The sequence below is a fragment of the Tetranychus urticae genome, chromosome 3 (genome assembly GCF_039701765.1).
Source record: "Tetranychus urticae isolate SD_2017Ah chromosome 3, NJAU_TeUrti_SD_1.0, whole genome shotgun sequence".
Lineage (NCBI taxonomy): Eukaryota > Metazoa > Arthropoda > Arachnida > Trombidiformes > Tetranychidae > Tetranychus > Tetranychus urticae.
The window spans coordinates 20,040,990-20,065,092 of NC_142960.1; the positions used below are offsets into that span (position 1 = coordinate 20,040,990).

General features: G+C 32.0%; 5 protein-coding genes and 1 long non-coding RNA gene across 12 annotated transcripts; 5 read left to right on the plus strand and 1 right to left on the minus strand.

The window, feature by feature from the left end:
* Positions 1-639: 639 nt before the first annotated feature.
* LOC107365001 (eukaryotic translation initiation factor 2-alpha kinase 1) lies at positions 640-3,292 on the minus strand. Its single transcript, XM_015932458.3, has one exon. The coding sequence runs from the start codon at positions 2,793-2,795 to the stop codon at positions 768-770; it is 2,028 nt and encodes a 675-aa protein (XP_015787944.1). The 5' UTR covers positions 2,796-3,292; the 3' UTR covers positions 640-767.
* A 174-nt stretch (positions 3,293-3,466) lies between these two features.
* LOC107365038 (kinesin-like protein KIF3A) lies at positions 3,467-6,985 on the plus strand. 2 transcript variants are annotated; one of them, XM_089269132.1, is made up of 14 exons: positions 3,467-3,640; positions 3,867-4,077; positions 4,145-4,286; positions 4,358-4,533; positions 4,685-4,802; positions 4,970-5,062; positions 5,143-5,347; positions 5,425-5,498; positions 5,568-5,777; positions 5,884-6,031; positions 6,105-6,225; positions 6,329-6,476; positions 6,553-6,653; positions 6,743-6,985. In XM_089269132.1, exons 2-14 carry the CDS (start codon positions 3,985-3,987, stop codon positions 6,821-6,823), a joined length of 1,710 nt encoding a protein of 569 aa, XP_089125258.1. In that variant the 5' UTR covers positions 3,467-3,640; positions 3,867-3,984; the 3' UTR covers positions 6,824-6,985. The 2 variants fall into 2 exon arrangements, with proteins under 2 accessions (XP_089125258.1, XP_089125259.1); XM_089269133.1 differs by lacking the exons at positions 3,467-3,640; positions 4,685-4,802 and having other exon boundaries at positions 3,843-4,077; positions 4,981-5,062.
* A 1,958-nt stretch (positions 6,986-8,943) lies between these two features.
* LOC149093571 (uncharacterized) lies at positions 8,944-9,933 on the plus strand. The gene is made up of 3 exons (XR_016199813.1): positions 8,944-9,067; positions 9,222-9,270; positions 9,346-9,933. It is a non-coding gene; the product is annotated as an uncharacterized LOC149093571 (long non-coding RNA).
* Positions 9,934-11,284: 1,351 nt separating this feature from the next.
* Positions 11,285-18,373, plus strand: LOC107364950 (unextended protein). Of its 6 annotated transcripts, none has more exons than XM_015932406.3 (6): positions 11,285-11,754; positions 12,565-12,743; positions 12,905-14,160; positions 15,660-15,803; positions 15,932-16,069; positions 16,353-18,373. In XM_015932406.3, the coding sequence occupies exons 2-6, from the start codon at positions 12,625-12,627 to the stop codon at positions 17,444-17,446; spliced, it is 2,751 nt and encodes a 916-aa protein (XP_015787892.1). In that variant the 5' UTR covers positions 11,285-11,754; positions 12,565-12,624; the 3' UTR covers positions 17,447-18,373. The 6 variants fall into 6 exon arrangements, with proteins under 6 accessions (XP_015787892.1, XP_015787890.1, XP_025017202.1 ...); XM_015932404.3 differs by having other exon boundaries at positions 11,726-12,367; XM_025161434.2 differs by having other exon boundaries at positions 11,745-12,268.
* Positions 18,350-19,248, plus strand: Dph3 (Diphthamide biosynthesis 3). The gene has a single exon (XM_089269136.1). The coding sequence runs from the start codon at positions 18,710-18,712 to the stop codon at positions 18,971-18,973; it is 264 nt and encodes an 87-aa protein (XP_089125262.1). The 5' UTR covers positions 18,350-18,709; the 3' UTR covers positions 18,974-19,248.
* Positions 19,249-19,480: 232 nt separating this feature from the next.
* Positions 19,481-23,527, plus strand: LOC107364935 (ectonucleoside triphosphate diphosphohydrolase 1). The gene is made up of 2 exons (XM_015932388.3): positions 19,481-19,692; positions 21,845-23,527. The coding sequence occupies exons 1-2, from the start codon at positions 19,594-19,596 to the stop codon at positions 23,282-23,284; spliced, it is 1,539 nt and encodes a 512-aa protein (XP_015787874.2). The 5' UTR covers positions 19,481-19,593; the 3' UTR covers positions 23,285-23,527.
* The last annotated feature ends 576 nt before the right edge of the window (positions 23,528-24,103 follow it).

Sequence of the window (24,103 nt, forward strand, 5' to 3'; positions counted from 1 at the left end):
TGGAGAGGAAAATTCACGCGCAATTATGTCACTTATTGTGATTTTGGACAGAAACCGTAATTGACTTGGACAGTACTCTAACCAAACGATCTATTCATGATGGAATGCCCAATAACCCAATCAAAAGCTTTAAATCTATCGAACAGTGCAAAATATTCATCTCAGCACTTATTGTAACTTAGAAATGAGTGTTTAAAAGTTGTAATATTTCAGTACTAAATGTTCAGTATATCGTTTTTATTTTTAAATCAATACAATGTCTATTCATTATGAATAAATTAATAAGACAAATTCTAACTCTTAGAATTTATTAAATTGCTTTTCAGTGAAATGAGTTACACAAATCTGCTTCCATAATTGAATAAAAGGCGTTCGAAGTTTTAACTTTGACCTTGATTTTCTCGAAAATTGTTTATGAATTAATTAACAGTACCAATGGATTCAGTTTTTATTTTGCTACAAACCTAGCAAGTCTCAACTCTTAAATCAAATGTTCGAGTCTTTGGCAAGAAATACGTTAAGATGAGTTTGTCTTGTTGTATTAGTTTGCAAATTCTAAACTTGAATTTTTTAAATTAATTTTTCAACACAAATGTTAAACAATCTTACGAAGTAAAAGGAATAAAATTGAGACAGAAGTTTTTATGTCAAAATGTTTGAACAAAAATTATTCATGTTCATTTACTAATCATTTGGTGTTAGACCAAAAATATGTACAAATATATAGACATTTAATAATTAAAAACTAGTGATTAATGTCTTTGATTTCATTTCTCTCCTTGTGCTTTCTCTTTACTTGAATCAGTTTCTCTGAGATTCAGCTGTTTCTTCAATTCTTTTATCTCTTCATCTCGAGATTTGACAATATCCGTCAGTTCAGTCACTTTGTTGCTCAAATTTTTGACTAGGATTACCAAATCTGAGTACGATGGTTGATTAAGATTAATTTTCCAACCATAACGTATAATCTCTTCGTTATCTAATATTTCTGATGCTTCAGGTCTGGCATCTGGGTCATTTTGTACAGTTTTTAAGATTAGATCAGCAAGGCACTTGTGTTTAGTCAATTCATCGGGTAAAATTTGTAAAGTTTTAAGCTGCTCAAATCGGTCTGCTCTTTCCATATCCGTGAAAAGGGGATAAAGTAACTCAAAAGCGATCAGACCAAAGCTATAGATATCTGCTTTACGACCATACGAAGTACTCTTGAGTTGTTCAGGGGCAGAGTAGGTTTTCGTACCTAATCCTTGAGTACGCTTTCGTTTTTTTCCTGGACCTTTCTTGGCTACATCTGCAATACTTTCCGGAAGATCGTTAATGGTGGTTAGTCCGAAGTCAGCAATTTTAACTACTCCAGCAGAAGAAAAAAGAATATTTTGGGGCTTAATATCACGATGAATTAAATTATGCTCATGAAGATGTTGAACACCTCTTAAAATTTGAATCATTATATCAATTGCAGCATCATAATCTACAGAAGTACTATTTATTAGTTCAGCATTCCGTTTGTCGATCCAAGTTCTTAAGTTAAATTTACAAAGTTCCATTTGGATGAATAAAACACAATATAACACAGGAGCTTTTGTAATATCTGAGCTTTTCTTTGATTCCTTTTCAACTTTAAGTTCTGGTATCACTTCAGATTGAATTGGTTGTTCAGATTGTTCAGATTGAGTTGGATATTCGGAATATTCAGATTCTTCAGATTCTTCATAGTGAGTTGAAAATTCCGAAAATTGCGAGGAAGTCCCGGGTAAAGGTTCCGATGAAAATCTGGATGGAAGTTCTGCTGGTAAAGAGTCATAGGCTTTCGATGGGATAATCTTTGGAGTGGGTGAGTATCTGAAAAAAGCTGAATTAGATGACTGGACTGATAATTCGTGCTTTTTTGTCAATGCTGCTAATGATAATTTTGATAAGCTTAAATTTGAATTATGAGATTCTGAAGATGATGAAGATGACGATGAATCAAATGGAACTAATTTCTCTATATTTTTAGTACTTTGAGGTGAATTTTCTGGAAGAACGAAGCTTTTCACATAACTTTCCACCCAAGAACCTTTGTAGCTGACTATGTTTTGGTGGGTTGGCAGATTAGCAAAAAGGATAACTTCTTGGACAATCTTTGCGGCCTGAATTTGGTCTCTACTCTTGAAAGGAATCAGTTTAATGGCATAAAAACATCTGTCGGTTAAATTTTGCATGGCATATACACGACCAAAGCCACCTCTTTCGATCAGGCCATAATTTACAAAGTCTTTCAAACGATTGTCTTTGAAAACATCCAAGAGTCGACCGTTCATTATTTCGTGATGATGAGTGTTGAGTTTAGTGAAGAAATTTTCTCTGCTTGTTGATTTGAAAGGTAAGGTTAGATTTCCGTTTCCAGCTCTTGCTTGAATGGGAAACAGTTCCATTTTTTTATCAATTTCCAAAGAGATGTGAGGTATAATTTGATCTATATAGGAACAATACACTTTTCCTGATTGTCGGACTGTATCCATTTGTGGAAAAATTACGAGCGCTTGTGATAATCCTAAATATCTGCATAATTTTTGGTAAACCAAAGGATGCTTTGATGGGTCTTTTTCAAATTTGGCTACTTTCTCATACAATAAAGAATAAAAGGCAAAAAGTGTTTCCTTGAATGAATCCGAATTAATCACCGAATTAGAGTACTCCTTATCGATTATGCCAACGTCCATCTTGAGAATAGGTAAGAGACATGACCGAGTTTCATCGAAAGCCGGGTTTTTTGTTTGCACAGGTTTAAGGGGATTAGAGTCGTTAGTCATATTTGCACTGATTTAAAACAGTTCACCTAAAAGGTTGCAGTTAAAGAGTAATCAACCTTTTGGTTGTACCTCTTAAATATCTAAATTACAGCTGATTGAATGAAACATGCACCATGGTTACGTAAACAGTTTACAAGGTCGTACTAAAACCCGCAATAATAATAGCCACAAATACACAATTAGCCACAAAAACCATAAATGTTCATTTTTAATTGGCAACACTACAAGCTCCAATTTCAATTCAGTAAATTTGTACATTTACATGTATCGTTAAACTCTTAAAGGCACAATTTTGTACCAATAAAAGCACCAGTGTGTAAGTGATAATCTGAATTTAGCAAATTCAGATTCAAGGGAATTTTCAAGAAATTTAACTCTAGACTTTGGATCAAATTTTTATCCTAAATTTTGAAATAATTTTTTAATAATGCTTCATCTGTCAACTAACCTTTTTCGATTCAAATATAAGACAGAATAAAAATGGAAACTTGATTCATTTACTGAATTTAAATTGAGTTTGGCGCTTGTACAAAAAAACCGGTTACTTGATGGTTACCGCCAAATTCAAACATAAAAATGTCATTTTTCATCTTTTATAAGAGCCAGAGGTTGGGTAACTGGTTATAGTAACTAACTGGTCTCCAAAGCGAATATTTTTTCACGAATCACCATGGAGATTGTTTTGGTTTGCTCGATCGAGTCCATTAGTAAATTGTCAATATTGATCTGAAAGTACAATTGTAACTGTTGGTTGAATACCTGCATTATCAGCCAATTTTTGTGATTAAACTCCACTCTTCTCGTAAAAATTTATTTAAAGGGTGTTAAGGTTTATTTCTTGCAAAGTAGGAAAAGGTTAAAGCGATCTTATCTGAAGATAAAGATAAAAATGGTAATAACATGACGATAAATATGAATTGGTCACTTGCATTTGCTTGGGTATTTTGATTAACCTTTTACTTTTGTGATTTCATCTTTATCTTCAGATAATATCGTTTCTCTCCCCCTGTTTTTGCAAGAAATAAACCTTAACACCCTTTACATCAATCACCTCATTTGCTCATTGAACAGTGATTTTATATGTTTCTGTCTCATATTTTCTATAAATTGTGAATTCATTTTGGCCATCTAAATTTCTTTGTACATTCTTCAGTTGTTTGACTAATAGTGTGTAAAATTTCAAAAGAAAATGAATAAGGAACCAGGAGAAGACAATGTCAAGGTTGCTATTAGATGTCGACCTCTTCTACCAGAGTCTAATGAAAAAGCAATGGCTATTCAGGTAAGTTACCCTCGAAAACTTCTTTATCCCTTCTTAACCTATTTTTTCCCGTTTTAACTTGCCACAGTTCGATGAGAATAATCAGTCAATTATTGTTGGTTCGAGAGAATTTACATTTGACACCATTTTCCGTCCAGAAGCAACTCAAATTCAAGTCTACGCTCAATCCGCAAAACACATTGTTGATTCCGTCCTTCATGGATATAATGGTTGGTTACCTTGTCAATTTATCAATGTAGTCACTTGTTTATTTACAAGCACATCTATTCAATTTTGTTAGGAACTGTTTTCGCTTATGGTCAAACTGGAACTGGTAAAACATATACATCCGCGGGAATACTTTCGCATAGCTTTGCTCATATTTTTGGTTTTATTGCTGCCAGTGCAAGAGACACTCAATTTTTAGTTCGAGCTTCTTATTATGAAATTTATAATGAAGAGATTAGAGATTTATTGGTAAGTTTCATTGAAATCTATTTTTCTTTACTTTTCATTCAATCGGAAAATAATAGTAAATGGCAAAATGTTTGAAATACAAGTGCTATCTCATCTTGAAAATAATTTATAGTTCTTCTAACATAATTATCTATTAATAAAACTTATCTAGAATAAGAATAGTAAAACCTTAGAACTGAAGGAATCAGCTCAAAGTGGTGTTTATGTCAAAGATTTATCCTGCTTTGTGATCAACAATGTCAATGAGCTTGAAAAATTGCTCGAAAAAGGTTTGCAAATTAAATCTATTTACCCTGTGATTTAATTTTTGTTCAAGTTTTTGTTTTTTTTGACATTATTATAATAATTTTATGCTTTTCAATTTTTTGACTTTTTAAACCTTTTTTAATCTTCTCCATTTGTTAAAATATATTTACATCCTATTTTTATTTTTCAGGAAATAAACAGCGCGCTGTAGCATCAACAAATGTCAACAAAGATTCTAGTCGGTCACACACTGTTTTCACTATAGCAATTGAACAAATAAAAAGTATGTATCAGGCATCTTAATTTCACTCTTTGATCAATAATATTAACATTTTTTCTCATTTGATTATTGATATTTTGTAGCTGCTCCATCAGAAGGACGAGGACCTGGAAACCTTCGAGTTGGTAAACTTAATCTAGTCGATTTAGCTGGATCAGAAAGACAGAGTAAAACAGGAACTCAAGGGGATAGACTTAAAGAAGCTGCCAAAATTAACCTATCATTAACATCTCTCTCTTTGGTAATTGCCGCTTTAACTGATCCTAAAGCAACTCACATTCCTTATCGGTAAGAATTAACCAATTTCATCTTGAAATCATTCAACTGTTGCTTAAGATTTCAACATTATCGACTTCTATTCACAGAAATTCCAAACTTACTCGACTTTTATCCGACTCATTGGGAGGTAATTCAAAGACTCTTTTAATTGCTTGTATCGGTAAGTATTACTAACAAGTTAATCGAAATATTATTCGTATTTAATCTAAAATGAATTGTATGATTTCAGGTCCCGATAAGTCGAATATTGAGGAAACAATAAGCACTCTAAGATTCGCCAGTACAGCCAAACATATCAAAAACAAAGCAAGAATCAACGAAGATGCAAAAGACACGTTATTGCGTCGATTCCAAGAACAAATTCTTGAGCTCAGAAAACAACTGGAAGCTACCGAGGCTGAAAATATTGAAAATGGACAACCTGAACCCGAAATTGACGGTAAATTTTCCCAGATCAAAATATCAATGAAACATTTGCAGAAAATTGACTAAATTTCATGGGATAAAACAGTTTCTTTCCTTACTAACCTTATCTCTCTTGTTAGTTGAAAAAAAACCTGCTAACCCTGAACTATTAGAGAAACTTAAATGCCTTGAAGAAAAAATCATGGTTGGAGGTGAAAATCTATTGGAAAAAGCTGAGCTTCAAGAAAAACTATTAATCGAAAGTGAAGCTGAATTAGAGGCACGCAAGTAAGTGTTTCAATTACATTGTAAAATTGTTGTTGATAACAAAAAAATAAATTGTGTATAAATTATAATCTAGAAAAAAAGAAGACGAACTTAAAATCGCATTGGAAAAGAAGCAAGCTGAAATGATTCAAATTGAGGAATTTTATGGGACACTTCAAGAAGAAGTCGTTGGAATCAATAAAAAATTAAAAAAGGTAATTTCTTTGTAAAGTCTTGATTTGTGAAGAAGCAACGCTTGAACTAATAAATCGATTCATTTCGTGGTCTCTCTACTTATGTGGATGATTCACTTAACAGGTTTTCAACTATTTATGTTCAGCCAAAAGTGAATTGTCTGATATTCAAAGTGAATACAGCAAACTTCGTGAAGATCTTTTGGACACTATAAGAGCTACCCATAAAGAAATAAAATTGGCAAATTTAATCATCAGTCAATTCATTCCAGGTAAATTGTAAAATAGTTACGTTCATATTTTTCCCTCCATTTATTCAATTGTTTTTTTTCTTCTTTTTGTTTGCAGAATCTTGCTTTGAAATGATCCAAGAATCAGCCAAATACAATGAACTTGTTGGAGAATGGCAATTGAAATGCATTGCCTACACTGGGAACAATATGCATGATGTTAGTTGTCAAAAGACTAAATTCAAATTTGCTTTGTGAAACCTAATTATAAAATAATTCTGATACATTTTTAATTTTGAACTTTACAGAAACCATTCCACCATGAGCAGAAAGAAAATTTTGTCGAAGACGATTTCACTGCTAAAGCATATCTTTCATATCGCAAATGAACTTATTACATTCCGGTAAATTAATTTCAAGATCAAAGTTCAACTGGTTGCTTACGATAAAGCATTCAACTGGCAATTAAAGCTTAACTCATCAACCCAACAGGAAAATCTGTTGAAAATGGATTACCACTGTAAATGTTCAATAAATGCTATTTATTTGAACATGCTTATGATTTATAGCAATTGTCTTTGTTACAAATAATTATTGTTACAAAATCTTATGGATTTTTAAGCTTAGAGTAACTAAAGAGTAAGTAATCATGAAATCAAAATCGGATTCAACCGTAAAACAGCGATAGATTCAAAGACAATAAGATTTCACAGTAACAGTAATATATCAAAACACATTTTAACCATTTAACAACCGAATGGTGACAAATAGTACCTTTACAAAGGGTTTAATCCTCATCTAAACTCAAGTTCAATTTATATTCGGTTGTATGGAAATAATCAACCATGATTAGATTATCAAGAAAAATCAATTTGGTAAACTTGAGCCAATTTTCCTAACCAAAGGAACAAGCGCAGGTTAATCACTTATTACTTGTTTGCAAAAGATTGAGCTATTGGTCTCATTTCTGTAAGTAATACTATTAAATATAATAATATATTGTATTATTTGTGTTCATTAATGTAGGTTAGGTTTCAGTTTGAACACTGAAAAAGTTCAACAAAAGATTACCAATGAATTTAACCATCCTGGAAAAAAATATCATTTCCTATTCCATATTGCATTAATTTCACAAGTAAAAGGTTTTTTTAGAACAAGTTATATTTAATTTAATATCAAAGGTGCAGTTGGATATTTACTTTTCTAAGAATTATTTGTGCAATAGCGTTCACTGGTGATATGTTAATTAGAGTAGATTTATTTTTAGCAACATTGCTTAATTTTACGAGCATCACAATGTCGTTGAGTCGCTTCAAATTGCTATAAAATGACAAATTCAGTTCTTTAAACAAAAAGCCTGAATCCATGAAATCAATAGCAACCAAATGCTTGGAAATTGTGACCATTGAAACCCTTTTAATAACATACTAAACCCAAAATGATGAACAAGCTTAAAATGAAAACAATAACATTGTAAACCTAAAAAAGACTCTGATCCAACCAGTTTAACCTGATTAATTTTGGGTCTTTTAGGTTAACCTTTAATTTTTTTCCTGTCAAAGTAATTGTGATTAAATTTGATTATTTCAACAGGTTCAAAAACTAGAGGAAACCAGGAAAAATTAATTCACTGGTGTTACAAATGTAACCTTAAATCAGGATCTAAATAAAGATTTTTGGCACAACTCCTAGGAACCAGGAAAAAAAGATAAGGACAAATTGCCATTGAGCTTGTTTTACATTGAGTAGATGTAATAATAATTTATCAGAAACTGTACTCAGTTAATTATATCAATCCTTTGATAGTAAATAGTGAAATAATCATTGCCATCACACAATGAAGTCAAAAATCACAGAGTAAAAATGAAACATTTACTTTATAGTATAACTTTGAAATACACAAATCCTTTCGTGTTACCAGATTTTTCATTTCCGATCGATATTATGATGATAATCATCCTCCTTCCACCTTACCTTTTATCTAAACTCATCTCTGCCCATATGATGATAAAACTACAAAATATAAATTACATAGATCAAAGTATTACCCAAAGATGAAAGTTACCTTTCCATATAAATCACCATGGAGACTTTTTTGGATCGATTGGTCTTATCACTATGGACCACATTTGGCCCACATTGTGATTGAGCAGCATTGATGGTTAAATAGAAGCAATAACATCTAATAAAAAATCAAAATCCTAAAGGGCCAACAATTAAATCATTACTGAATTATCACCAAAAATAGAAAGCAAAATGAACTGAAACCTACACAAAAGTTGAGTCCAATGAACAGACATTGAGCTAAATCTGGATCTAATTTCATACAATTATTTGACAAATGGTGTGATAAACACTAAACTCACTTTTAACTTAACAATTAGGCTTGATTGTTATTTAAATAACAAAATAATGTGTTAATAAACAATTGACCAATTGTAAATTGAATTGCGCGCTAAACCATAAATATTGGTTTTCAATGTTTACAAATGGCTATTGATTCATAACTTAACTTGAAATAATTAGGTTGATGTTTTGTTTTCTTTATAATCTACTAATTAAATTCAAGATATTTACATATTACCATATTTTTTATAGATTTTATTTGATCAAAATTCATCTGGTTACGGTTGGTAAGTCAATGTGACTTGAAAAGATCTCATCTATTACCTTATTCATGTATTTTCGTACCTTTTCTCATCATCATCATTTTACCTTTTTTTTCTTTCATCATCTTATTATCATCATCATATATTGTAATGACAAATCATCTTAACCACAATTTAGGACCCACCCTGTGCCTAACCTACTTTTATATACAATTACTGTAATTATTGTATGTGTCTGTTTAAATCTGATTTTGAAAAGTCTCTTCTTTTGCTTCACAATAGTTTAATAGATTATCTCTTAGTCATTTCAGGTTTCCAAGACGGACTCAATCGAACAATTAAATTATTATAATTCAAAATTAACATTTTTAAGGATAAAACAATTATCATTGAGCATGGAAAAACAAAATCATTATTACTAAATATACTGCTGCCAATGGTGTAATTATAAATGGTAACCATTAACTTCATTGGTTATGGACAAGGTCAACCAAAAAGGCAAACCTTTCAGTATGGACAACTAATATTTGGCAATAACAATTGACCCAACAATTCAGCCTAAAGTTAACAATCAAATTAGGTTTTGATTCAGTGGATCCATTTCAAAGGTTCAATCCAGAAAGTGATAACCAAATTTTGATGCTTTAAAGTTTTCTGGTTCAACTTTTTAGACTTTAGGTTTTCTGGTTAATTCCTGGTTTTTAATGTTTCTTGTCAAGTGAAACAGCCAATGGTTGAAACATTAACCATGGTTTAATGATTTTCACTTAACTCTGTCCAATCAACAAATCTATACAATGTAAACATACAAATCTGTTTAAACTGGATTCATCTTGAAATACTTCACAATTTGTTGATTTTACCTTGATAAAATAATGCTGATATTAGAATGATTTGTATTCGTATATTTTCAGTTGAATGAATGATCGATGGATTGGCAAAGACAAGATGAATGAGTTCTTAATAACTGTCTTTTGCTGCTAATTGTAACCTAATCAAGGAATGAAGCTGCACTGAAACCAATAGTTTTTCATCTGTAATCATTTGAGTACCTTAATCAGTTTTCAACAGGCACAAGAGCTTCCGGTAAAAAGGTTGTTATTAAAACTTATAACTTGTGATTAACGATAATCAATTGAGAAACCGTTGAGATAATTAACAACAAACAAACCATTCTCACGATTTATCTGGTTACTGTATTTTTGTGATTTTATATTTTTCAACTGCAACATTGATATTTACTGCTTCTTTGGATTAACATTGGTTTTTATTTACACCACAATTATTTCTCGTGATCAATGATCATTGTTATAACAGTTGAAGAGATTTAATTGTTGCCCTTTTGCTGTTTAATTTAAAGATACTTGATACACTGTCTAATCGGTTTGTAAAGATGAACCATTGTAAGTCTGCCTTTTTTTGGTATATTAAGCTTGTTCATCATTACAATCAACTCATTTATTGATAATCATGTTAGTAACAAAAGCCAAATTTATGAAAATCATATTCCATGGAATCTCTCTCCATAGTATTCAGAATTGATTTTTTGCTCATTTCATGGTCAACTATATGAAACGCTTGAAATGAATCGAGAGGAAAATGGTTTTTTTAGGTTTTCTGTGTCCATACTAATTGCTATCAACTCGATTCTCTTAAACCCTTGTATTCCTCTGCAAAAAGACAATTAGGAAAGGTTGTTCATGTTGAGAATTTTATATTTAACTATTGGAAAAAAATTGAGTGATTAATAAACCAATGAGACATTGTAATGCCATGATTTAGATACGAGTATCTAATTATTGGGTTTCAAGTCAAAACCTGGCAATTATTGGTCTTTATACTCCAGGATATGGCAAAATGATTGGAAATGTGCTTTTTAATAATATCTTAAATGTGATTAGTTGAAAAGTCTAAATGGTCTTCTAATATTGATAAATAGATTGTAATCACTTCTCGAGGACCTGAAAGATTTAACCGCATGTTGCGAGTAGTCAGAAGATGTTTATCAAACATTTCATCATTTCCACGATATTTTTTGCTTTTACTGTAAGGATACAGCAAAAGATAATGAAAATTGTAATCACATGAAAAATGCGATTGTAATAAGCAATTGACTAAAAAAAAGCTCAACCAGACTTTTTGTTGGTTTCTTTGTTAACCCAAAAATATTGAAAAAAATGTAACCCAAAAGATACAGATGATTGGGTTGTTAATGTTTAAAATGTTGATACATAGGGTAAAAGTACAACTGGCTGGTAATCCAAACTGGATTCCCAAGAAAAATGTGTATCGACATGATAGCCATCATTATTAAATGAACCTGAACAAATAGTGAACAGCCTCTGGTTATAATTTAAAAAATGAAAATGAAAGTTAATTGTATGCCTTTCCTTAACCATCATTGAAAGTGTTCACAGTAACCAAACCCAGGACCAGATTGTGAAACCTTTCATCTCTTTTTGTTCAAGTGTTGGTCATCTCTATAGTCAGGTTACTTTTTCCCATAATAACAATCAATTCACCACCTAGAGCAATTTAACAAACTTATGACAGTAAAAAAAGACAGACAGACAGATGATTTAAAAAGAGTGTGCAAAGAGGCGGCGAATGAGCGGAAAAAAGTAGGGAAGAAACATACACAGAAGTATAAGAGTACAAGAGAGACTGTCTGTTTAGCTTTTTAGTCTTGATCTGAACATCCACATAGCAAGGTAAACACAAAATTCGTCTTCTTATCCATTTCAAATCCACTTTAACTCTCCATTTTCATCTGCTTTAATTTTCTCATCAGCATATTTCTTCTTCTGTCATTAATAATTAACATTATTAAATCAAGTTAGCTGATTGTTTACACTTTTCCAATTGTTCAATTGATTACTATTTTGATTCCTGTGTACATATCCAATGCTTTTTTTCCTCTCTATTTTTGTGTAAAATCTCTTCTGGTTGTTTACCTCTTCTGCTCCTATTCAAGTCTTCCCCTTTCACTTTCTGTCTTCATTATAACCTATTAAGGTTAAACAGTGATCAGTTATTATCATTTATAGTGTGTTATTTATTTTTAAATCTGTGGTTATACTCGTGGTGTCAATTATCATTAGCCGATAATTGTTCATCTTATTTGGTTAATTTTCCATATCAATTGGATTGTATTTCATTTTGCTTTCTATTTTCCATATCGTAAATAATGTCTTAACCTTCCATCTTTATTCTGGCGATCAAACAGTACTGTTAATATCTTCTGGAAGAGATTTAACACATTTTCCCTCTTTTGCTAACTCACTTTGCTTTATGTTAAAGATTCGAATATCTTTGTAAATCAATGTGAATAGCTTTTGTTTTGATTCTTTACATTCTCGCAATTTCCCTCTTCTTCTTATTTACCAAATGATCTTCCACTTGACTTTTCTATTAATTTCTCTTTGTCCTACCCTCACCATCTTCTCGCTAATTTCATTTACCAATTAATGATCACGATCATCATTCTATTTTTTTTTATACTTGTGTTTTCTATAACCTAGTTGATATACATCGTGTGATACCAGCTCATTAACTGTAAATAACCGGAGAGTTCTTAGGAGATGCTGAAATGGCTTCCAATTTTGGCTTTATTCGTCAGTTTAAATAACAATATCAGTCAAGTTTATGGTAACCCATTAAATACTTCATCTCGTACATCTTCCATAACCCTATCAAACAGGTAAATATTTTTTTCTCTTTTACTTTTACTGGTAAAAATTACTCTGTGATTTATGTACTCGTATTTAGTTTACTTTATATTAATTTAATATCATTCACTCTGCTCTAACTCATTTTCATTTTTTTCTACTTTCTTTTCCTCATCGTTTTCACTTTAAAAAGAGCAAATTTTCCTAGTGCGGCTCTTCAAGCTTCCAATAAAAATGAAACTCGATCTGTTATTTATGGAATGCGAGCCGTGGGTGGCTCATCTGAAGAAGGTACACTTAGAATTCCAGCCGATAAAAGGAGTACGCTGATACTTTTTGGTCAACATTTAGAGTTGACCAATATAACTTTCACGAGAACTCCAAGATCTCGAGGTGCAGAATGTGATTCTCTTGATCATACTGAAGTTTTTACACCTCTGCAAATCAACGATGGTGTTTATGAGCTTCAAGTCACTTTACCTCCTTATTCGGGAAGTTTTTTCATCTGTACTTTGAATAAAGATCATCGATCATGGCATCATCAAGGAGACTACTCTTACCTTCAGATCGGTACCAAAGTACCAATCCTACCAGTATGGGTTTCCATCACACTGATCTTTGTTTTGTTAAGTTTCTCTGGTCTTTTCTCTGGCCTTAACTTGGGGCTTATGTCTCTTGATAAAAATGAACTCTTAGTTATTGCTCGTTGTGGTACAGAGGACGAGAAACGCTATGCTCGGACAATCGCTCCCATTCGTAGCAGAGGGAATTATCTTCTATGCTCTATCCTTTTAGGTAATGTGTTCGTCAACTCAACTTTAACAATTATCATGGACGACTTGACCTCTGGATTAGTCGCTGTTATATCTTCAACTCTTGCTATCGTCATATTTGGTGAAATTGTGCCTCAAGCTGCTTGTTCTCGCCATGGGTTAGCTGTTGGTGCAAAAACTATTGGAGTTACTTATTTCTTTATGGCACTTACTTTTCCTCTTTCGTATCCAATTTCAAAAATGTTGGATTTCTGTTTGGGAGATGAAATTGGTCATGTTTACGACAGAGAACGGCTTATGGAATATATAAAGGTTACCAAAACTTACAACAAACTAGAAGAAGATGAAGTAAATATAATTTCTGGTGCTCTCTGTCTAAAAACTAAAACTGTCGGCGAGATTATGACTCGACTAGAGGATGTTTTCATGCTTCCAATCGCAGCCACCTTAGATTTCAACACAGTTTCTGAGATATCCAAAAAAGGTTACTCTCGTATTCCTGTTTTTGATGGTGAAAGGAAAAACGTTTGTGCCCTTCTTCATGCTAAAGATTTAGCTTTCATTGACCCAGATGACAATACACCTTTAAGAACTGTAATTGAATTTTACAAACATCAGTTAATTCACACTTACGAAGATGAAACTCTGAACAATCTATTGAATCATTTCCGTCTTGGTATGTACTTTTCCCATTTCTCTCAACATTCCTTGACTCATTTGTCCTCTTATTTTTCTCCATTTTTCTGTTTACCTCTCATTATTTCCTTGTCCTTTGTGTCCTGAATGATAGCGTTGAACTTTAAGCTCTTTAACGATATCGTACCAAACTTTATTTATAAAATGTAATTATGATGATGTGAGAAGAGAAAGAAAGAATACAATTCAACCTTTTAACTTTTTATGGTTTCTTTGAAATTTTGCCCATAATATCAAACAGAATCATTATAGTCATTTCTCTCTTTTGAATAAATAGCGGCAAAACGAAGCCAGAATTAAGTGAATGTAGAATCATTTTGATGGTTCATAATGATGGAAAGAAGATAAGGTGGGAGAGTGAAGAGGTAAAAAGGCGAAGAAGAAACTAGACTAGAAAAAAAATACTTAAAGCGACTGCTCTAGAGAAAGCCTTTTCAAATTTTGATTGAAAATATTTCAAAATGAGGTTTCTTCATCATCTCTTCAGTTTTCGTTCTTAACCTAAAATGTCTTCCTTTACTGATTAAAAGCAGAATAATTAACTAATACGTGATACAAGATTATCTTAATAGCGTCTACTTTAATTTTATCTCATCTCAATAGTTCGTTTACTTGAATTGGTTATTTAATTTAAACATTTCGATTAGCGTTGATTCTTATTTACTAATCTTTAGATCTCTTTGAATCAACAAAACAATTTCCTCTCTATATCAAACTTATGATAATAAACCCTTACAGTTGTTCACGAATGCTCATAAATTTTGAAAAAAATCAAGTAAAAGCAAAACTGAAAATCTCATGAACTAACCCAACATAGCTCATCTATTTTTAGCGTGAAATGTAAAGAACGTCATTGATGGGAACAGAGTTTGACCAAATGATATGCAAGAATCATAGTTATCATGTTTCACACCTTCAGTCGTCTCAATGCGATCTATTGTTTGTTTTGCTCTTCAAAGGCTTTCTACAGTACGTGATGGAAATCTCAATAATAACTATGATTCTCTGATTCCTTTTTCACGTATTTTGTTTTCCAATAGTTTTCCCTACGTATTCATTGATCATTTTTTTATCATCAACTTGTTTCTAGAACCAAATTTCACGATTCAAGGAAAAAAAGAAATAGTCATTATGACAAACGTAATAATTTCCCTCAAGGCTCAATTTTCAATCTTCCATGAAATTTGAAGAGCAGATTGTTATTTTTTCTTTGACTATCAATTCATATGATGTTGAAAATTGCCCTAATTACTGTCTTAACTATGACTCCGTGAATAGATTGATTGAATATTTCAATATGAACACGTTTTCTCCTGTCTATTACCTCAGATTAACCTGCATTTTTGAATTACAGATTGTATTCTGATTACTTTTCATAATTTCAATTGCTATTTGATTAACCATTAGAACATCTTGTTCAAAGGTTTACTTCATCTTCTAATAATCATTTCCAATCATCTATCCAATTTTTATTTACAGGAAAAAGTCATATGGCCTTTGTGAGAAAAATATATGCTACCGAAGATGAGGATCCTTATTATGAGATAACTGGCGTGGTTACTCTTGAGGATGTAATTGAGGAGATCCTTCAAATGGAAATTGTCGATGAAACTGATATACTAAGTAAGCAACAACAAAATAATAGTAACAATAAACTCGATTAAGAGATCGATCAAATGCATGCATCTTTTGGTCAATTTTTCCCTTTTCTATTTGTTATTAATTTCTCGTTTACAAATCTTTCTTTACAGTTGATAATAGGAAGAAACAACGAAGAAAAGGTGCTGAACATCAAGATTTCACCGATTTTGCCAGAATTGGTGCTGGTCCGGGTACTCAAAATATTTCATCTCAAATGGCTTTAGCTACTTTCCAATATCTCTCCACAGGTAAATTTATTGAACTCAAAAGTCTAGTTGTCTTTCTATTAAAAAGCAGATCTGAATTGAGATGAAGTGGAAAAACTCTTATAGTAAATAGACTTGATATCAATAAGATTGAATGTTGATTTGTATTTTCAAATCCTATTCTAACTTGAAAGTTGAATTAAGTTATAATCATTCAACCTTCTAGCTTCTATCTCACTTCCAATGCTCTTCAGGTCTGAGATTTTATTTTAAAAAAATACTTCGATATTTGTCTAATTTTTTTTGCATTTCTTCATTTTCATAGCTGTCGAACCTTTCAAGCTAGCTTACATCAGTGAAACTGTACTTCGTCGATTGATTGCTCAAAAAATTTACTATTATGTAAAAAATGTCAAAGATAATGACGCTCGAAATATCAAGGAAAGAACTATTTACACTGCTGGCAAACCAGCCGATTATTTCATTATGATTTTGGAGGGTAAAACTAAGGTTACTGTGGGAAGTGAGAATCTTTGCTTTGATGCTGGTCCATTCACTTATTTTGGAACATCAGCCTTACGTTTAACTGCAAGTGATATTCGTAACCAGTCAACAGCATCCGGAAGCACTCGACCTCCAACACCTGAATCACCCAATTTTGGATCAGCTGATATTCGTATGGCTATTGAAGCCAATAAGTTACCTCAACAGCCAGGAGCTGAAGCAAATGTTACGTTCCGACCCGATTTTAGTGTTGTTATTGTTGAACCAACTCTTTATATGAAAGTTCCTCGTAATGTTTACATTGCTGCTTACCGAGCATCTCTTTTGGAACATCAAAAAGGCTTCCCAGCTGATGATGACAAATTGCAAAAAGAGATCGATAATGCTTTCAATGATAACCTGTTAGCTCAATCTCCAGATTTAGGTCGAAAAGATTTCCATATTGCTGGCGAACGAGAAAAGTTATTATACGAAAGTCAAGCTAGAGGTGACGGAACCAGTCCTCATTCTGAACGACGTAGCTCAAGCGCCCAAGCTAATCAAACGTCTCCCGCTAAACGTAAAAATTCTCTCGCTGCTCTAGCTCGTATTCCTATTCAGGCAGCAGCTAAACTGGCAAATAGTAATTCATCTAGCAAAGCTCCAAGCTCTCCCTTATCTAATTATCCACCCACGTTAAATCTTTCAACATCCAAAGTTAATCCAATACCGGATCGTAAACCAACTCCACCGTCACAAGGACCTCGTGCTCCGTCACCAACTAGGATTAATTCAAATAATCGACGAAATGGCTCTCCTAAGAAAGATTCACCTAAACGAGGATCTTCACCTAAGAGAGGATCTACACCTTCACCTCCTGGTAGTCCAAAAGAGGATTCCCAACTTATCTCCAAACCAACAACGAAGCCCAACTAAATAATATTACACAAGATTTGACGAAAATAGATTTTCAGAAAGAGCAAAAAAACTCTATTAATAGCTTATTACATTGTACATCATTTGTACATATGTATTATGTATACATTTAAATAGATCAACACTCGAAATATTTTTCTTCGCGGCTCCACCATAACTACCTCTCTCCTTACCTTCAAAAGTCCCGTTTTCCTTTTTCTTTATGAACAGTATCTGTCTCTCATTAACTGACTCACTTTGATGCTCTCTAAGTTCTCAATTTTTCTCAATTCATATTCATCTTTGGACAAGATATTTATTCATTGTCACCACTTTCTTTATCATTTACTTTCTCCTTTTTTTCATCTTGAAATCAATGGTCTAGGCAATTTCCCGCTAAAGGGAAAAGGGTAAAAAGGCTAAAGGGAATTTACTAATTTTACTAGATTTTACTAATTGTTTAAACTATAAAATTTAATTGCTTCCCCCTTTAGTTTACCTAGATGACAGCACTCAACAAACGAGGCAATACTGTATTTATATCTTCATAGAAGAGCAGATAAAATCTGACAGCAAATTATAGTGATAGTCATTTCTTTTTCATTAATTGTTATTATTTCATGGAGATAAACACAGACATCTATATTAATACACTTACAAGAGGACTAACAAAGCAAAAAAAAATAAGGATTCAACTCAATCCTGGTGAATATATTCTATATTGGAATAGAGTACAAAAGAAATGATTAATCTCGCTGAGGAACGATTCAACTCTTTGCCTGATTTCAGCGTGAAAAATCTATGCAATAAACATAGATGTAAAACAATTAGACATACTTTATTAAGAATTTAAATGTTCATTAATTATGTAAAATTAAGGAATCATTATCATAAATTTAAAGCTGTTTTTGAACATCAAAGAATAATAAACTAATTATTATGACTAAAGTTATTTTTCTTCACCTTTATTCCCTAATTGTTTTAATATTTTCCATCTATTTCGGGATTTTCAGATTTAACGTATAAAATTGAACGAAACAAGTTTAATTTGATTATTTTGAGACATAAATCAAAACCAATTTGATTCCATTCGATTAATTGCAAATGAAAAAAGCTCAAGACAAAAAAATGTTTCAATTTGTATTGATTGTCGCCATCTAACGTTATTTTTATCAACAACCTGTGTATACAAATTATTTTTCGTATTCACGTTTTGTAAATAAATTAAGCCTTATAAATTTGTTTTCATGATTTTTAGTTGATTTGATTAATTTGTTGGTAAAAATGAGTGACACTGAGGAGCCAGAAGTCCATGATGAAGTGGAAATCGAGGACTTTACCTACGATGCTGAAGAGGAAAAATTCACATATCCGTGTCCATGTGGAGATTTATTCGTAATAACTAAAGAAGATCTTGAAAATGGTGAGGAAATTGCTCGCTGTCCAACGTGTTCATTGATTGTTCGTGTTATTTATGATTTCTCGGACATAACAAAGTACTTTCAATCAGCACAAACACAAACTGCTCTTGAACTAGTCACCAAATAATCTAAATGGTTTCCAGAGGAGCTCCTCCTTCTTCATCTTCATCATCTCTGATGAAAAAAAAACAAGAAAACCCAAACCAAGTTTAAACTTAACTGTTGCTTATTTTCATTGCATATCATTGGTAAAACGAAGCAAAGTTAAAAATGTTAGTTCCATTCAATGTTCACGTTCAAATTAACAATGGAAGTGTTCAAACTGAGCAAACCTATTACAATCACTATCATTAAATAAGTTTACCTTTTCCATATCAAATAAAGTCTTGTCTTGATCAATTATTTCTTCTCATCTTTTTTACCTCACCTTGATTTTTGCAGCAAAAAAATCAAACCTTTGTGATGATAACTATACATTCAATCTTTGATTAATAAAAGTTTTAATCAATGTAACAATATCTTTCAATATCATTGTCTTTTTTTCATTTAATCAACTTTAACTCCTTTGCTTATCGAAAATAACAAAACAAAATCATCTTAGACAATTGAAAGATCTTCTAATTGTTCCTAACATTATAATCCCTGTTTTGTACCAATTCATTTTAAACTGTTTTTACTTCAATCATTACAATCAACTTTTAAATTCACCAATTGACTCTGAAACTCATAATAATCGATTAATTAAAGATGGCAACAAAATTGCTGTTTCTTCTTCCCATTGCGATACTCATAGTTATATCCACCTTTTGTCTTTGGAAATATTTACCTGGAATCAAACCTCTCGATGTAAGAACCAAATATTTTACTTAATTAACCAACCCAATTGATCTTGAATCAAATGACAATCATAATCATCTGACAAGTCCATTAATTGCCTCAAATCTGATTCCTATACCTTAATAAGTTATTTCAGCTTCTTGTGCTATGTAATAAGCTTTGGTGAAATCATTTCAACCTTTTCTCTTCTCTTATTTGTATTCCAAATTTTACTGCCTTTCCTTTTTTTATCGTTTTATCAACCTCATCATGCTATCATCATGTTGAATCTTACACCAGACAAAAGCAGGACAAAAATTTTTGGCACCAAATTTAACCGAACAGTGCAAGTCTTGCAAGTTTCATTAGTTGACAATGAAAGCAAAGATACAAAACCATTCAGATTAGTTTGAAGATTGATTTGGTTGATTTGATTTGCTGCGTTAACTCTAATTAAGTTCAACTATCTCATTAGATTGTCACTTAATCGTATAAAAAAAAGATGTTCTGGTTCAGTTTGGTTATTCCAATTTGTGTAAAGCGTTTACATGGTTTTGTGATTTTCTGTTTTTTCCTTTCCTTTCTTGACATGTTCAGCTTTTTCACAATAATTGACAAATCAACTTTTTCATCACAATTTTTCCTGTCACTGTTAAACAGATAGTTGTGATCAACTGTTAAATAGATTGAGCCTCAGCTGACAACCAAAGCCATTGAACGCAGCAAGACCAGCAAAGAGTCATTCAAAAGTCACATCAGTAACTGTTGTCAACCTCAACCAAAATTGAATCCAAACTGATCGACAAATGATTGTCAATTAGCCATTCAGTAGTGGTCAGGTTAACGAAGATGTTTCAGAGATGGAACTTTATTTTGTTCAGTTTTCAGCATTTATCTTATCTCTACAAACTAAATATTCTCGAGATGGTGAAAGCTAAAAATTAACTTAAATCTAATCACTACTGTATCATGGTTAACCTTAATTCAACCTGTGATTAAACAAGAGATGAGCTCATCTGAATACTGTGAATGCTGAATATTTAGTTTGCTCAGTCAACTTGATAGTTAAACATAACCTTGGCTATTTGCATGGAATGTGTATTTAGACAGACCTTTAGCAATGTAAATATCTGATTTGAAATTATTACATGTAATCAAGATGATAATTATGAGCATTGATATCATCATAAACCTGAATGTTTCAATTATCAAGATCCACTCAATTCAATGTTCAGTATATTTCGCTTGTTTTACGTTTTATCATTCTTAGGTTTACATGTCCATAAATTGTTATATAAGTTGTGCAAAGTAATTAAGATATTTCTGTTAAACAACAATCTAGGTAATTGTTGATTGTGTTACCTTTGTTTTTTTAATCTGGTATTGTTACCATATTGTTATTCAGTCTAGGATGCCATCATCCTTGGTTAAACATTGGCCTGTTGGTTGAACAGTTGATTTATTTGTTTTACAATTTTAATTGTCCTTTTCAGGAAAACAATTCGTACAATTGTGTACTTATTAACACCTACATAGACATTTTAAACATAATGTTTAACCATTTGTTGTACATTGTTGATGTTTCTCGTGATTACATTCAATTTACCTTCATTTGTAAATCACATTTTATAATTTAGTTTTTGAGAATTGCTTTGTTCCTTGAAGCTACTCGAGTCAAGTGGTTGACAAATAGTCTTAGCAGTCGATTATCAATTTAAATTGTAAATACTTTCCAACATTTCAAACGTAATGGTCAATCGACTATCAGAATTCAGTATTGATTGATTGGATAATTATTAGCCAAAGAAGCACATAAATAACTTGAATGGAAATTTTTAACTGAAAAATATACAACAAACCATACAAATTGTGATGTAAACCATCTCATTAATAATGAGCAAGTGAATTTAGGATTAGGTTTAAAGGTGTTACCATTGATAAACAATTAATAAATTAAAAGAGTGGGTTAGCTGACAATTAATTGAGCAGTAACGAACGCCAATTTAAAAACTAAAAATACTCCATCTCTTAGTTAAATTTTTAATTGAAGTCGCCTTCAGCTGATTTTGAAAAACTACTCAACGGTTGTTAACGGTTTTTTTACAGCTTTCATTATTTTTTTCAAATCCATTAAACTGTGATTAATTTAATTATATTTTTTTTGTCTTTTTATGTGTTTTAGTATGGTTTGACAATTGATGCTGGCTCATCACATTCAGAAGTCATTTTATACACATGGTCCGATAAAGTCAATGGGACAGGCCATGCTCGACAATTATCCAGTGTTGAAGTATCAAATGGAATCGATGACCATGGTGAAGACATTGAGTCTACAGTGAACGAATTGTATAATGCAGTTGCAAGTGCAGTTGACCAAATACCAGAAGGTGTACTTGGACCATTTCCTCTATTTTTAGGTGCAACGGCAGGAATAAGAATTCTTAATCTAACCAAACCTGAATTGGTTGATGAAATAATGTCCAGTATAAACACCAATCTAAGCAATTCTGATTTCAACGGACGCTCATTGGACGTCAAACAAGTTCGTATTCTAAGTGGATCAGAGGAAGGTCTCTATGCATGGGTAACAGTCAATTATCTACTGAACTCTCTGGAAGATGATTCAACTGCTCAACCCGACGAAATGGACACTCTTGGTATGCTTGACATGGGGGGAGCTTCATCACAAATCGCCTATCAAATAAATGAAACCAATGAAAACAAGAATGATCAATCCGTCAACTCTGTATCATTATTTGGTAAAAATTATACTGTTAAATCACATTCAAATCTCTGTTTTGGTTCGGACCAAGGCTATACAAGATATCTTTTTGAATTGGTTCGTCGACATTTTGACAACACGGAAATTGAAAAGGATGCAGCTGACAATTCATCTTCCATTAGGTCAATTAAAATACGTGATCCATGTAATCATGATTCTCCAGTTGAAATGCACAGAGGAACTGAATTTACCTCTAATCCCTGTTTGAAAACATTATCAACCTATGATTTGGAAAACACTGAAATTACATTTGAACCGTCGATGAATCATTCTAAATGTGCATCAGTTATAATTGATTTAATTGACCAATCTTATTGTGAGCAACATTATGCTCTTTGTCCTACAAGTGAATCCGATCCAGCACCATTGAAAACTCATTTCTATGCCATCTCATCTTATTACTATTCAACCAAAGTTTTACCTTCAATACAAAACGGTGGTGATGTCTTTCATAATGACACTGATTACTTGCATCAAGTGAATCACTGGTGTACGACTCCTTGGGTGGAGAAAGTTCAACTTGCTGATCCAAAATATGCCCGATATTTATGTTTCAAACAATTATACATTTATTACACTTTGAAAACAATCTATCAATTTACTGATGACCAGTGGCCTTACATTCATTTTCGCAATAAAATCAGAGATTCCTCACTGGGTTGGTCTCTTGGTTATATGATAACAGAAACAAATATAATACCCTCAAAACCTGTTAAACCCGTGATTTGGTCAAAATATGCATCTTTTGGATCACTCGGATTATTAGCTGCTGTAATGATATTTCTTACAGCTTACTGGATTGGAAGACGATCAAAAAGTGCTGATATCAATCATGCTTGATACCAGCGTGAGTCGCCTCGACTTTAACCTTATAATTTCATCGACCTATTCCTAGCTTCAACTAAACTGCTTCTTGTGTTAAACAAGATCTAATCAAATGATAGAAACGATCAGTTTTTGTTTTGGACAATCTTTTACGGCAGAATGGCTCTTCTTTTTTAAATATCATCTGTAAACCAAACTGATCTCACAATAAGAGCAAATTATTGTAATACAATTAAATTTGGTTTCACTTGTTTAAAAGTTTTCTCGAGACCACAAATTTTTCTTGTCCTATCGCCGCAGAAACCCAACATTTATTGTTTACTGCTTTAGACTGATGTTAAATCAAAGTTACTTGACCAGTTCAGTGGTCAGGAACATAATTTTTAAGTTGAACCATTAAGATGATTTGGCCCCTTTTTTCATGTAAAAGTAAACCTGTTTAAAAAGGCAAAAAGAGATGAAAAATTTGGGACATTTAAAAGGGTCAGAGTAAAAAGTTTGCCTAAATAGTGACTATCAACATAAGACAATTAAGTTTTAAATAAGTAGTTTTACAAGATGTTTTATTATAATTGACAAATTCATTATCAAACTGATTAAAATCTACCATCTTTTATGATCAAATATATTCGTCGATAAATCACAACTCTAATTTGTCCCCTCTTTACAATCAAAGTTAACGCGCTTTTCGGTTCTACTGGTGGTTGTTTTAAGACAATTACAGGTACCCTTTTTTAGTTTCAAAAAAACAATTAACCTATTCACGATCATTTCTCCTTAAATAACTCAAATAAACGAATCATTATCTTTATCCTTCAGAAAATTTGATTACCA